The 15603-nt window shown below is 48.1% G+C and overlaps 1 protein-coding gene across 1 annotated transcript in view; it reads right to left on the bottom strand.

Annotated features, from left to right (window-relative positions):
* The window catches only part of ATXN7L1 (ataxin 7 like 1), a 248563-nt gene that overhangs the window by 155019 nt on the left and 77941 nt on the right, over nt 1–15603 (bottom strand). The window contains 1 exon segment of the mRNA XM_030307782.1: nt 6692–6796. Within this exon segment, the coding sequence (XP_030163642.1) occupies nt 6692–6796 (105 nt within the window).

Below are 15603 nucleotides of genomic sequence, written 5' to 3'. Positions count from 1 at the left end.
GGCATTCAAAAATATAATCAGGAAAGGGAATAAAAAGCCCTCTCTGAGAAAGAGGGGAAAAATTAATCCTCTTCTATTGAATGACATCTAGGTTCTTTGGTTCTAATACACTTTTTTTTAAAGTGGCGGCGACATCCAGGGATTATCTCTGTCTGATGAATGGAGTGTGGGCTGCATGGCTCTCTGCTTGGAGAACAAGCACCAAATGTGGCCAAGAGAATTTGAAGGATCTGTGTGTATCACGAACACGCTATTTCTTTTGCCTTTTTTCTCCTTTTCTGATTTTGAGGTGGGAAAAACTGCAGCTTATGGGTCTATAAGATAGCTTGTTTTATGCTTTGCATATGAACGTGATGGGAAATTGTCCTGGTGACCAGCTCCGTGGAAGCTGAAATAGTAAACTTTCTACATGCTGCCGTGTGTGTGCTTTCACAGTAGTTATTTCTGGGCTTCATGTGTGTGTGCGCACACACTCATTTTAATGTGGAGAAGAATTTAAATATAGAAAAGCACAGAATACGCTATGACACATGGAGGTGTTATCTTTTATGGCAGTAGTTTTCAACTGGGGGCAATTTTGCCCCTCAGGGGACACCGGCAATGGTTGGAGGCAGTTTTGGTTGTCATGACCGAGGGCAGGGGCAGCTACTGGCATCTAGGAAGATCGAGGCCAGGAGAACGGTTCAGCACCCTGCACAGCACAGCACAGAGCATTATCCAGGCCCCAATGGGAACAGTGTTGCTGGACAGTAGGACATTATGCAACCATATTAGGACATAAGGAGAGAAAATAAATCATCCTCCTTTCATTTGGACAAATCCTACAACTTCCTAAATGTTCAACCCAATTGCAAAACTACAACTTAAACCTATTATTCTTCTCTTTGATTGCAATATTCCTAATTGTTAGGGGTATGCAACTACTAAATGTGATAAAAATATTTTTTCCATGGGAGGCACCTTGTACCTCGTTTTGAGCTTATATACATGCCTGTGCACACTGATGAGATCCCTACACACACACGCACACCTGCACGCATATACCACACACACAGAATGGTCTTTCTGGAAAAATGGCAGCAGTGCTCTCTCTGGGATGAGGGTGGGACCCACAGCAGCACTGACATAAGAGGAAGAGTCACACGCATCACCTTCCTACTCTGCTTTCATCACAAGTGAGGACCCTTGGGACAAGATTTCATTACAAAGCTCTGCAGCTCATCATTTGGTTAATGACAGCATAATTTTTTTCTTTTTTCTTTTTTAAAAAAATGCTTATTTATTTTGAGAGAGAGAGACACAGCATGTGTGCATGTTCGAGCAGGGGAGGGGCAGAGAGAGAGAGAGAGAGAGACAGAGACAGAGACAGAGACAGAGAATCCCAAGAAGGCTCTGCACTGGGCTTGATCCCACGGACCATAAGATCATGACCTGAGTTGAAATCAAGAGTCAGACGCTTAACCATCTGAGCCACCTAGGTGCCCCAGCTTTTTTCTTTTCTTTTTTCTCTTTTTCTTATTATTTTTTAAATGTTCATTTATTTTTGAGAGAGTACAAGTGGGGGAGGGGCAGAGAAAGAGGGAGACAGAAGATCTGAAGTGGGCTCTGTGCTGACAGCAGAGAGCCCAACATGAGGCTCAAACTCAAGAATGGCGAGATCAGGACCTGAGCCGTGGTCAGACGCGTAACTCCGAGCCACTCAGGTGCCCCCCGACTTTTCTCTTTGTAACCAAACTTTGTTTCACAATTGTACTAAGTATTTTCCAAATGCAAATTCTTTTCATCATTACAACAACCTTGCGAGGTAAACCACTCTACCCATTTTAAGAATAAGGAAACTGAAGCACAGTTTGGGCAGGGCAAAGTAACCTGCCCAAGGTCACACAGTTAATAAACGGTTGTGCTGGAACTTGATTCCAAGCAGACTTATTCCAGAGAGGCTATTCCCAACCATGAGGCAGTCACATCATGGCAGCATATTAAGCTACACCTTGGGCTGGACAGCTGTGAGGACAGGGATGCCTGCTGAGTGGGATCAGGGCTCCCAAGGTGAGGCTTTTTGTTTCCATTTCCCTCTTTCTGTGACTATCCCTAAATAACCTCATCAACTCACCTAAGGGGCTTCAGAAACAAAGCTATCCCTCAAAATCCTAGATCTTCTGAGCAGGGGGTTAAAAAGCATCTAAAGGACCCTTGCATGGACTCAGGAAGTAGACCTCAAGGGGCCACACAGGTGGGGTGGCTCAGAAGGTGGCCCCCAAAGAGCCTTCGCCTCCAGGCCAAGCACAGGGCCTTTTATACCTGGGACATCAGCGTGGGGCCCAAAGTGAGGAGCGACGGGAATGCAGAGAGTCCTGGCAGTGGGGATTCTGTACAGCCACGTGACCAGAGCAGGATGGACCCTGGCAGGGGCCCCAGAGAGGTACTGGGAGCTTCGCGGCATTTCCAAAGGAGCTGACACTGGGGCCTCATGTGCATGTAAACCATATCTATAAAGCCAGACCCTTGGGACTCCTGGCAATGTAATCATCTCCAGGCTGACAATTCTTGTCTTCAAGAGTATGTGAAGCTGAAGATGAATCACAGGCCAGCAACTGTAGGCTGACCTCAGCGTGCACGCCCCCAGAGACGGGGCAAGACACGAAGACAGGACGCATCTGACCGAATCGGTTTTCCCATTTTTCATAAGAAACATTCAACTTAATAAGAAATAGCCATACTTTATTGATGATAATAGCTCCCCTTTCTTTGTTTCCTTCCCATGTGCCAGAAAACTCTACTATATCTCTGTCCCTCATTGTAACTCTGCGAGGCAGGAACTGTCACTTTCATTTTACAGGAAAATGATGCTCAGAAAGGTCATGCAATTAGCCCAAGGTTACACAGAGAGTAAATGTTAGTCAAGATTCTAACCCGGGTCTGTTTGACTACAAAATTCATGATTTTTCCACTATGGCTTTCAATGTTTCACATTACCATCAACCTTCAAAGTCCCCCAGAGCCAAATGCCTAAATACACGTGTGTATTTTTTCAATTTCACTTAAATACCCAGGGCACTGAGACCTTGCATATTGCCATTCACCCATCTCCCTGTATATGCCAGGATCCATAAAACCCAGGAGCTGAATCACACGTACTGAGAATGAGTAAGTTTCTGAGAGAACATATCGTCCAGTCCTGTGTCATTTAAAACGTGACAAGTCCAGGACCTCAGGGCCAGGCAGGGCTGAACTGGGCTTTGTTCCCGGGCACACTGGCCCCAGGGTTATGTCTCTCCCTGCACCATAGCTCTGCTTCCTGGGGTCAGGCCGGTGATGATGAACTCATTTCTGGGGGCTGGCTGGGAACACAGGGCTAAAAATGCACGTCCCTGGTCCTGGAAGGATCCGAGAAGTCAGCAGATGTGCTGACACAGTCCACAGATAACTGAAGTGCACGGCAGAAGGTGAGACGTGGCACAGGACAACAGAAGTCTATGGATACTAAAAGGGATGAATCACGTCCAACTGGGGGCAATGGGGAACGAGGCCATGCAGGAAGAGGGAGGAAATGAACCCGGGCTCTGGGTGTATTTGCAAACCAGTTATTGTGCACCAGTGACTCCGTGAGGCAGACAAGGTGGAAAGACAGAGGCAACCTGCCCAAGGTCACACAGTTAACGTGAATTGCTTTGTCTGCCTCCCACCCCACGTCCTCTCCATCACAACAAACTGCAAAGGCTGTTCTATGGAAGCCCTGGCAGGTTGGGAGTCAGGAGAGGCCGGGTAGGTGGGGTTCGAGCCCCTATACAAAGTTCAACCCCAGTGGTCTGCTTTGCATACATATCTATAGATCAGGGGTTCTTCATGAGATTCCTTTTGGAAAAAAAAATCTCTGCTGCTAATAAAATAGAGTTTGAAGACCCGTACTCTCATGTGCCACGCGGTGATTGAATGGGGTGGGTCTTGGAGGGGGCAGGGTAGGGAGGGCATGCAGACAGGCAGTGAGGGCTGCAGGCTAAGCCAGCAGACTATGTACTTCCCTCCCTCTGGAGTGATGCTGCCTGCATTCCTAATCAGGCTCTACACCTGCCTAGCTCTGAGACCTCAGGCAGGGTGCTCCTGAGCCTTGGCATCCTCACATTCGAAACAGGGATCATACTGGTACCTCTTCGTAGGGCCGTTGAGAGGATTACATATTCAAAGATAGGGAAAGTGCACAGCACAGTACCTGGCATTTAGCACAGTGTCATTCTTATTAACTTGTTGAAGAGAGCAAGGCTAGTCATAGGAGATAAAACAGCACGAAAAGAAATATCATTAAAGCATAGAAAGAATTCTCAGGGAAACTAAGAAATCCTCACTGCCCCCAAAGAATTGCTGTGGTTCTGAGCTCTGCCTTGCATTCTCTTGGTCGTGATAAATATGGGCTGTGAATCAACAGGACACACACCTGAAAGACAAGGGAGGTTTTGAGGCCTCCATCTGCTGAGTTGTGGTTGTGTTCCCATCACTACTTGTCAGCTGGTTCAGCAAGAAGCCCAATGGAGTCTGGGCTTCGAGTGATGGGCTCAGTCACCCCAAACCCCCAGACTAATTGTCACTGCTCAGAGGAAATAGCCACGAAACCGTTGGCCATCCCCCTAAGCTCGACTTGGCTCCTTAACCCAAAGGCCTAGCACCGAGGGAGGCATGTGGGTCAGCAGAGCCAAGCCCTAGAGGCTGCCTTCACTGGCTAGTTGAGGCCTTCCTTGCCTTGGGCAGAATTCTGCAGGGCATAGTGGGGTCCGAGGTCCCTTTCTGGTTCCTTCCATCAAAGACTCTGCCAGTGGATTAAGTTCCCAGGGAAGGTTTTGATGGCTTATGGGATTTTCGTCTGTCTTGTTCGCAGGCATATCCCAGTGCCCACAACAGCAGCACATCCCTGTGAATGAAGGAATGCCCATCACATTCGGGTGATCTAGCCTCTGCATCATCCGTCATGAGACCAACAGAAGCAATCGGCCACACAGATTCCACGGTGATTCACTGAGCCACTAGCTGTGTGGGATCTTCCTGCCGCTGCTCTGCTTTCGATTCCCCCACCTGTCACCTTAGCTGGTGGCACCACCTCTCGGTCTCTGACAGTTTCCTGTCGGAAAGGTTTGACCTTTTCTCTCTCTTCTTGGAGGAAGGGAGGGTCATTTGCTACAGAGCACTGAGCAAGAAGGTCAGCTCGTGCCGAGCACACAACTTGCTCCTTTCATGCTCACTCAGCCAGAAATGAAAATGTTAGAGTTAGAAGCACCCGTGGAAATCACTCCTCATGGAAGAGAAGAGGAAATCCAAGCCCCAAGACCTTCAGCAAGTAGCTCAAGCTCACAGAGCTGGCTGCAGGCACGTCAGGAGACTTGGCCTCTGAAAACAGAGCTCTCTGTATGGCACTTTAAGTAGGGGACTCTCTCTGCCTTGTGTAGGTAAGAAAGTCTTGCAGAGGGCCCCTAATTCCTGGATTCTCTTTGTGTATTAACAACAGAAAATATGGCCACTATATATACACACACACTGATAGATTATATGTATTTAGACATGCATATATCATATACATGTATACATATTCATAGATGATATTGGAATACATAAAAGTTATTCTAAAGGCCCAAATACATTTACTGAAGAGCTCAGACAAGCAACTCCCTTTATTTTAAACCTATTTATTACAGAATAGTGATAACTGAAGGGGTGGGGGAAAGTCAGAAATTCTGAGTGTGAGAAAGGGGGAGACGCCTCATTTACAAAAGCATGCTCAATAGTATTACTGCTTTGATTTTTTTTTTTTTTTTTTTTTTTTTTTGGCACAACATGTAACGTGCTTTGAGATGTAACAGTAAAAGAGGGCACTGCGACATTACGTTCATCAAAAGGGAGTCCGGCTTAAATAAAAAGGTTGGGAAATAACCATTCTGGAATTCACAACATATCACAGCTTTGCAAATCATCTGGTCCAACGTCCCATGTAAATTAAAGATAAGGAAACTTCCATCCAGAGAGGTTAAGTAACTGCCTGCCTAAGGTCAGCAGCTGCTTGTGCATTCCTGAGGGGGTGGGCAGGCGGACTTTCTCTGCTGTAGGCACCCGCACGGAAGGGGGTCTAGGGTTCGCTGCTGACCTACTGAAGGGAATTTGTGAGACCAAGGATGTAACGATACAGAGGGAAAACAGGTTCCCACACACAAACAGAGAGCATTCTTGGAGAAAGAGAAACTAAACCTGAGGCTTCAAGTACCAGGCGTTTATTTCCCTGGGGCAGGGCCCCGACAGCCCCACACTGGGCTGCCCTCGGCTCCAGCCCCTCCTCCCGTGAACCCCGGGAGACCCGGTCTGGCCCTCTCTGCCAGTGGGACACGGTGTCAGGCTGCAGGAGCAATTCCTCAAGGCCCTGCTCCTCCCTTCCTTTGGTCACCTTCGGAGGCCACCGAAAGGCTGGGCGGATGGCTCCCGCGGGCTTCCATTTCCCTAAACGGGTTGCAGGGTTTCTCTCACTTGGTCTGACAGGCCTGAGCGTTTCCGAAGAAGTACGGCGGCTCCTAAGACAGCTCCCCTGTGAGCAGAGGCAGGGCCGCAGGAAGAGCTTACCCGGCGCCCCGGCCTAAAGCAGACACGGGGCCAACCCCGCGTGGGAGCCACAGGGGCGCGGCCGCGAACGCGTCGCGGGGCGCGGGGGTCCACTTACCGCAGTGCGCCTGGAAAACCTGCGGCTTGACGGCCTGATTGCAGGCGCCGCACACTACGAGATAGAAGTCGTCATGTGCTGGATAATGGCCAAATAAGTGCATATCTGTGGGGGAAATGAAAACAGGGTTTTTTTGAAAAAGCAATTAAGTCTCAGAGGGTGCACAGTTTCCTCTTGCAATTTCCTCCGGGGCAGCTTTTCAAAGGAGACGGGCAGCAAGGCGATGATCTTTACGGAAGGGAACGGGGTTAGTCCTGACGCAGCTCCCGGCACCCGCAGGAGCTGCCGCCTCGCGGACTCCCTGCTCATCGTAGCCCGGGGGTCGGACCGCGATAACCCCGCGTGTTAGAGGTGCTGCGAGGCTGCGAGTCCCATCTGCGGGGGGTGTTACCTTGTCCTGACACAGGGCCAAGTGTTAGCCGGCCCCCGATGGGGTGCTAGTTATTTTAGGATGGGGGGCTCCCCCAGATCCATTCCTGCCCGAAGCAGAGGTCACTTGGGTGAGGTGCCTGTTTCCCCATAACCTTTGACCCCAAGGCAAAAGGAAGCCTGAAAACAAGGGCCATCATTATCTGTTACTCATCCGACCGATATCTACCAAAGGCCTACGTGTGCCAGGCACTGTGCCACGGGCGTGGGTAGTTGATGAACACCAATGAGCCCTGCTCTCCTGGAGCTTATGTGGCAGAAGAGAGAAATGTAAAGCAAATAATCACACGAGCCATCATTTGGTTATAACTGAGGGACTAAGATGTAGGGAGGAGTCCCATGAGAGCATGGGGGCCCAACCTGGCCAGAGGCATTGCAGAGGCTTCCCTGAGGAGGTGGGGGGGTGGTATTTTGGCTGAGAGCTCAGGTTGGGGGTAAACAAAGGGCCGGGGGGGGGGGCGGGGGTAAAGTCCAAGTCAGTCAAGGCAGGAAGTTCTGTGTGTCTAAGGAGCCTCTCAGCTGAACAGGAGGACAAGGGGGAGAGCACAGAAGCTGTAAGCCTTATGGACCAAGTAAGGGTTTTGAACCTGATTTTAAAAACAAGGGAAGCTGAGACGCCTGACTGGCTCAGTCAGTTAAGTGTCAGACTTCAGCTCAGGTCATAATCTCATGGTTGGTGGGTTTGAGCCCCACATCAGGCTCTGTGCTGACAGTTCAGAGCCTGGAGCCTCCTTCAGAGTCTGTGTGTGTGTGCCTCTCTGCTCCTCCCCTGCTCATCCTGTTTCTCTCTCTCTCAAAAAATAAACATTAAAAAAAAAAAAAAAACAAATGAGGGAAGCTACTGAAGGTTTTTTTAATTACTTTTTTAATGTTTATTTATTTTTGAGAGAGAGAGAGAGAGAGAGAGTGTGAGTGGGGAGGGGCAGACAGAGAGAAACACACACACAGAATCCAAAGCAGGTACCAGGCTCCAAGCTGTCAGCACAGAGCCCAATGTGGGGCTTGAACTCATGGACTATGAGATCATGACCTGAGCTGAAGTCAGATGCTTAACTGAGCCACCCAGGCACCCCATGAGGGTTTCTTTCTTTCTTTCTTTTCTTTCTTTCTTTCTTTCTTTCTTTCTTTCTTTCTTTCTTCTTTCTTTCTTTCTTTCTTTCTTTCTTCTTTTTCTTTCTTTCTTTCTTTCTTTCTTTCTTTCTTTCTTTCTTCTTTCTTTCTTTCTTTCTTTCCTTTCTTTCTTTCTCTCTCTCTCTCTCTCTCTCTCTCTCTCTTTCTTTCTCAGAGAGAGAGAGAGAGAGAGAGAGAGAGAGAGAAAGCTCAAGCAGGGAATGGGCAAAGAGAGAGACACAGAATCCCAAGCAGGCTTCAGGCTTCATGCTCAGCATGAAGCCTGACATGGGGCTCGATCCCACAACCCTGGGAGCATGACCTGAGTTGTGACCTGAAATCAAGAGCTGGATGCTTAACTGAATTGAGCCACCCAAGAGCCCCAGCCACTGAAGGTTTTTTTAAGCAAAAAAGTGACACGATCTGCTATTCAGTGTTAAAAAATCAGTTATATGGCCTAAGACACATGAACGTGTATGACCACACAAAAACTTGTACACACATGTTCATAGTAGCACTATTCATTAACAGTCCCAAAGTGGAAACTACCCAGATATCCATCAACTGGTGAATAAACAAAATTTATTATAACCAGGTAATGGAATACTATTCAGCCACGAAAAGGAACAGAATACTGACACCTGTACAACATAGATGAACCCTGAAGACGTTATATTGAGTGAAAGAAGCCAGACACAAATGGCCACATATTGTATGGTTCCATTTGTCCAGATCAGGGAAATTTATCAGAGACAACAATTAGATTTGTGCCTGCCTTGGGCTGGGGTGCCTGGAGGAGGCTGGGGGGTGGTGCTAAGGGGTGCAGGGCTTCCTTTCGGGGTGACAAAAATGTTCTAAGATTGACAGTGGTGATGGTTGTATAATCTTGTGAATGCACTACAAAGCACTGCCTTGTAGACTTTAAATGGGTAAATTGTGCAGTATGTGAATAAAAGTCCAAAAAGAAAAATATGAAAGAAAGTTAGTTAGGTTCTGCGGAAACATGGTCACATCTCCTCATGTACCACAGGGTGCAAAGAGAGCCCTGGGGGCACCTGGGCTTGCCTCTTCTTAGCCCACCAGATCTAGAATCGTTCTAGAATCACAGAGCAGGAGGCTCAGAACCACTGACACGGTTGACGGAGGAATGAAGAGACTGTGTACACACGAGTATGCTTTCTGTCACAAACCTCCTGAACTTCCTCTCCCCACATGTCCAAAGCCCTCATTTTCTAGATTCAACCTAGGTCTTTAACACAGAATGGGCAAATGCACAATGGTGCCCCCAGCTGCAGAGCTGGGTCACTGGGAAGAGTCGGGTTCCTCCTGATGTGGGGACGGCTCATTTATAACCCAGCAAATGCCTCCACAGAGGCACCCTCAGCTCTGTGTTCTCAGAACAGCCCTGCAGCTCAGAGAGCAGTGGAATCCACACATTTGTCACTCGGCAAGGAGCGGAGTCCCGCACTGCCCTGGAGGAGGCGTGTGGCTGCAAGGGGGACACCGGCTCTTGCCGCAGGTGCCCGAGGGCCCACTTGCCTCCAACGCAGGGACGGTGTGGGGCTGGGGACGCAGGCCTCTGAACTTCTCACTTGTTGGTGGCCCTGGGCGCGGCCTGCTATTTCCTCTCTCCAGAACTTGCCTCTGTTTCCACTTCTGACTAAGACTTGTTACCAGAGGGGAACGTTATTAGTCAGTGCCTGGTGGGCGGGAGGCCTGTGGAAAGAGAGGCAGAGAGAGAACCCAACTGTGACAGGAGTCCCGAAGTGTGAGGAGGCCCGTGCTGGGCCCGCCCAATGTGTCTGGGGCCCCTGGTTCAGGCACCACAGGGTGGAGAGGACAGCTGTTGGTCTTTCGCTGTTGATACCACTCCGTAGTATAGGTTATTTATTTTTATAATATAGGTCCTTTTTTTAAAAAAAATAACAGAAGTGATTCATCGATCTATGTCTTTGAAGATACACTTGAAAAATGCAAAAAAACTAGAAGACATTGAAAAAATCATTAGCAACTTTTATAAACACTGTGCATCTCACTTAGATTTAGTTACATTTTATGTCCAGGTACACGTGAAACCAGGAGCTGGAGAGGGCTGAGACTTACTTATTTACTCAACAAGCATTTACTGAGGTGCCTTATATCCTGTGTGCAAGAGATCAGGCTATAAAGGAGGAGCAGAAACTTATTAATTAAAGAAACCAGGGGCACCTGGGTAGCTCAGTCAGTTAAGCATCTGACTCTTGATTTCGGCTCAGGTCATGATCTCAGGGTTCATGAATTTGAGCCCTCCATCAGACTCTGCCCTGACAGCTCAGAGCCTGCTTGGGATTCTCTCTCTCTACCCCTCTCTATGCTCCTCCCCCGATCATGCTCTTTCTCTCAAAATAAGTAAGTAAACTAAAAAAAAAAAAAAAAAAAAATACATTCTTTAAAAAAAAAACAAGCATTAACAAAAATTTCTTGAGTGCCTACTCTGTGCGGGAAGCTGTGCTGAGTCCAGCAGGCCCAGATTGCAGGCGTGGGGAGTTGTGCCTCTGCACCTGCTGACCCGGCCGAGGCCCATCAGGACTCCTACTTCTTCCGTAATCCTTCAGAGATCTGCAGAACCCCCACCTCCCTGCCCCACCCAGGTACACACACACTCCTCTCAGGTCATGAGTTAGGCTAGCCAGAGACTGGCTGGCCGTGTGTGTGTGTGTGTGTGTGTGTGTGTGTGTGCATGCACGCACTCCCCTCCAGGCCCTCCGCTCCACTGAGACCCTTCTTGGTTTCCTCTAGGGCAGTTTCAACCTTGCACGTGTCTGCTGAGAGCGTGTCTCCCGTGGAAAGTGAGGGTGTCTCCCCTGCTAGCCTGCCTGATTATTCTTCAGTCAGCTGACCTTAGAATCTCCTCTACAGGCCCAGGTTCTGAGAGCCTGGCGGGTGGGGAGCAAGATAAGGGCACTCGGCCTCTGGGAAGACTATCCCCTCACGTGGCCAGGTGATGGCGGGCCATGCGCTGTTTGCTTGGGGATGGAGGAGGAAGGACAGGTGGAACTGAAAGCTCTTATGCCCGGCACATGTTAGGTATTCTATTCATCAATCCCCATCTCTTTCAATTTACTGCCCAAAGACATTCTGTGCGCAGTTTAAAATAACAGCAGTGTGTGCTGAGGTGGGCTTACAGCATGTCTCTCCCCAACTCATTCCGTGGTGTCAGGGCGATAGCTTGAAATCAGCCATCGTGGGAGTATTTACACCCTGGAAAGGGGCAAAGACTACAAATAGGGTCTGGTCTTCTCTTCTGGAGAGAAGCACCAGAATAAAGATGAGAAAAGAGGGAAAAGTGAAACCACCTGCAACAAGACCACCCACCACTGCTGATGTGTTAATATGGGTCCTTCTAGACCTTCTGATGTGGTAACATTATCTTAGTTAATCCTCATAATTAATCTAGAAAGTTGCCATCATCTCCATTTTCCAGGCAAGGAAACAAAGATAATTTGGTTGAGATCCCAGGGCGTGATTTGTAAGTGCAGATGAGATGCTGGGACTCTGACTCTAAAGGGTAAGTCTCCCTCCTCAGCAAAAGGCTGCTTTTTTCATTAATAGAGCAAAGTCCCATTTCACAGATGCAGAAACCAGTTTGGAAGGGTTGTCTGGATGACTAATAGGCTGTCCCAAGGCTTGGAGGAGGTCACTGGCATGAGTGCAGGCCTGGGCTCAGAAGGAGGGATTAGAGTACAGTGCTCCTTGCTGGGCAACCTCCGGGAAGGTGCCCAACCTTTCTCAGTGACAGTTTCCTCATCCATAAAATGAGGCTTACAGTTCATGGGGTTGCTGTGATGGCTCGTAAAAGCCTGTGTTTTCTTCCACCAGGGATTCGGGAGAGAGTGTGGAGAACCAAGGTCATCTCTCCCATCTTTCAGAACTAACTAGCTCTCTCTCCAGTGGGACAGTCTTTGCTCCAGGCAACACATCCTTTGCCTCTCCCTCATGACCACTCACAGCAGACCTCCTGGGAAGCCTGGAGGTCCCTCTGATCCGCAGAACTTGAATGTGCGTGTGGACCGAGGAAGGCTGGAAGCTTTTGGGAAGGCTCTCTCTCTGGCTGTGGCTGGATTCCAGGAAAACGTGTTACCAAAATGATGAGACTTTGTCCAGTTTCAAACACAGTTCAACCATCTCACAAACACAGAAAGGCCAACTTCTCCATTTCCCCCCATTTTGCTCCTGCAAATAGATCAACTGTAGGTCAGATAGGGAGCTACCACCACCACGACACTCACAGAGATGACCTTAAGTCATACTCCTGGCCTGAAAACATGTGAGGAGGGAGCAAGCTTCATTAACTCCATTTTGCAGATGGGAGAAACAGAGGTACACTTACTTCTAGGTATTTTTTTGGTTTTTGACTTCAGCCCACTATATAACTTATCTATCTATCTATCTATCTATCTATCTATCGTCTATCATCTATCTATCCATCCACTTACCTACCTATCCATCCATCCATCCATCCATCCATCTACCCAACCATCCATCCATCTATCCATATAACCAACCATCTATCTATCCATCCATCTTCTCTCATTGGGACATGTACATTACACTCTGATATGTTCTGTTCTACTCATTTCTTTTGGTTTTACTCTATTCTAGTTCATTTAAAAATTAAAAAAAAATTTTTTTTGGAAGAGAGCACGAGCAGGGGAGGAGAAGAGAGAGGGAGGGAGACAGAATCCAAAACAGGCTCTAGGCTCTGAGGATGTGGGGGCTCAAACTCACAAACTGTGACATCATGACCTGAGTCAAAGTCGGACACTTAACCGACGGAGCCACCCAGGTGCCCCGTATTCTAGTTCATTTAAAAAATGCTCACTGAGTTTTCAAAATTTCAGGACTCTTTCATAGGTCACAACTCAAAGTCTGAAAAACATTTCTCAAGGCAGTCCAGTGAGTCAGGGTCTGAGCCGGTTCTCGGTGGTCACCTGGGAATCTGAAGCCTGAACTGAATCATTAGCGCCAATTTGATGCCGGAGCCCCCCGAACAGCTCACAGGAGTTGACTGCATCCTCCTAGTTCAGCACTCAGTGAGGCATATTGGTAGGTTAAATCACCACGGTGGGAATATTCACACCGTGTGAGTCAGTGTCCACTATAACCTCTCGGAGGACTGTTGTTTGAACATCTGCCAGCATACCACTGACCTGCACCCATTGTGGCATCACCCTTCCCTGCATCAATTTCCCTAATTACAAAAATGGAGAAAATGATATTCATCATCTACCACAGTGGGATACAGAAAGTCTTTTGTCAACTTGGGAGGAAAGCATCATATTAATATAAAATTACAGTTGGGGTACCGATTATTAGCCCAAGAACTTATGCACAACAGAGCCAGGTAAACGTGTTGATTGCTTTCTGTATCATCAGATCAGCACATCGAGCTAGAACTTGCCCACGGTCTGGTGCAGAGAAGGGGGTGGGGGTTGGTGGTGTGGGGGTAGCGGGGAGTAGAGAATTAAGTTACTGGAGTTCTTCCCAATGTCTGTCAACTTATTAAAGGTTGTTCACAGAGGTTACTCACAGATCAGGCTCATGGTATTAACCTTATGCTGTTAATAAATTTATCACACACAGGCTAGTCTCGGTGCCCCTATTTGAAAGCAGGCACTTCTTGTCTTACCTCTGCTAAAATTCTCATTTGTGGCAGAGTCGACTGTCAATTGCATTCATGTTATCAACGGAGGCTGGCATACTCAGCATGCTTTTGGACAGTCCCCGAGGTTCCCACAGCCTCACCTTCCCTAAATGCACCCCACCCCCAGACAGCAGAGGAGGGAGGAAGGGGACAGAGCTCAGCTGTGATGGAAGGAGAGACAAAGTTCAGGACAGCAGAATGGTTTCTATGAAAGTGAAACAGTAACTCTGATGTCCTGGTGTGGTTGGTTAACTCTCTTAAGTCAATACTGAAATGAAATTGGCCGGATGGGAGTAGCATTTTATTCAAGATATACAGTTTTTTTCAAAAAACTTTTTTTTTTAATTTATTTTTGAGAGCAAGAAAGTGCAAGTGGGGGAGGGGCAGGGAGAGAGGGGACAGAGGATCCGAAGTGGGCTATGAGCTGACAGGGGAGAGCCCGACGCGGGGCTCAAACTCACAAACTGTGAGGTCATGACCTGAGCCAAAGTCAAAGTCGGACACTCAACTGACTGAACCACGCAGGCACCCCATCAAGACACACAGCTTTTTGAGGGGAACAGTTTTGACATGCAAAGCCATGTGTCTATATGAACTTTTGCTGCATCTAGTCTTCGCGTTCGGAAAATGGCTGCAGTTAAGGAAAAGGCAGGGTGACATCTCCAATCCCCTGTTTGTACAGGATATGTTTCTAAGATGGGAAGACGGCTGGTTTGGTAGATTTGGATCAAACTAGAGGCTGTGCGCCTTTGAATTTGCCCCTGGACACCTTCCAGAGCCTGAAACTCTGACATTATGAAGCAACAACTGGTAAGAGCTCAGAAGATGAAAAAGTTAAGAAGGCGTGAGTAAGGGCTGATGCCTTCCCTCTGCAAGTGGGATGTAGAGCGGAGCGGAGCGCAGGCTGAACAGGGAAGCTGCAAGAATCAGGCTGGCTTTGAAGGCAGGGGAACAGCTTATCAGCAATCCGTGATACCTATGCAGTCGATAGAAAATCCCACAGCAGGGGAATGGGAAGACAGCAAAACAGACAACTTTGAATTTCAGTTTCCTGAAAAAAAAAAAAAAAAGCCCCAGAAAATGTCCTTCAGTTTCCCCAGAAGTCTTGTCCAGGGTTGGGAAATCACCCCGCTGTCTATCGGAGTTACAAAAATGTCAAGGGAGCAATCCCTATGATACTCTTAGTATAACAACAGTTTCATATAATTTAAAAATTATGCTTCCCTTTTAACTCACTCCAAAAAATGACTGGTAGTGAAAAACACTGAGATTGTATTTATGTAAAACACCAAGCCCTTTCCAGGAAGGTGAATGTGAGCCCTGCCTGAAAGGGGAGCCTCTGCCTGTGGGAGATAACAGGACACACAGACCTCGCTAGGAGCTGATGGTGTGACAAGCCTGTGACGGGCGATGGCTGGAGAGCCAGGTGCCACTGGACTTCCTTGGAAAACTGTCAAAAAGATGAGCGGGCGGCTGGCGGTGGCTGTGATCTGTGGGTTTCCACTTACATAAACTCAAACTGGGGAAATGACGGGGGAGAACAGTCACTGTGGTTCAAAGACACACATGACTGCCTCCAAGCAGATTCAGATCAGGACACAGAAAGGCACCTACAAGAACGACGCGTGCCACCTTGGGAGGGGCACTTCTCACACCGGGAGAGGCTGGTCCTGAGAGCTTTCCTCTCCCC

This window comes from Lynx canadensis, chromosome A2, assembly GCF_007474595.2.
Source record: "Lynx canadensis isolate LIC74 chromosome A2, mLynCan4.pri.v2, whole genome shotgun sequence".
NCBI lineage: Eukaryota > Metazoa > Chordata > Mammalia > Carnivora > Felidae > Lynx > Lynx canadensis.
Note: the sequence above shows the minus strand (reverse complement) of the source record. Positions and strands in the feature narration are given on the sequence as shown.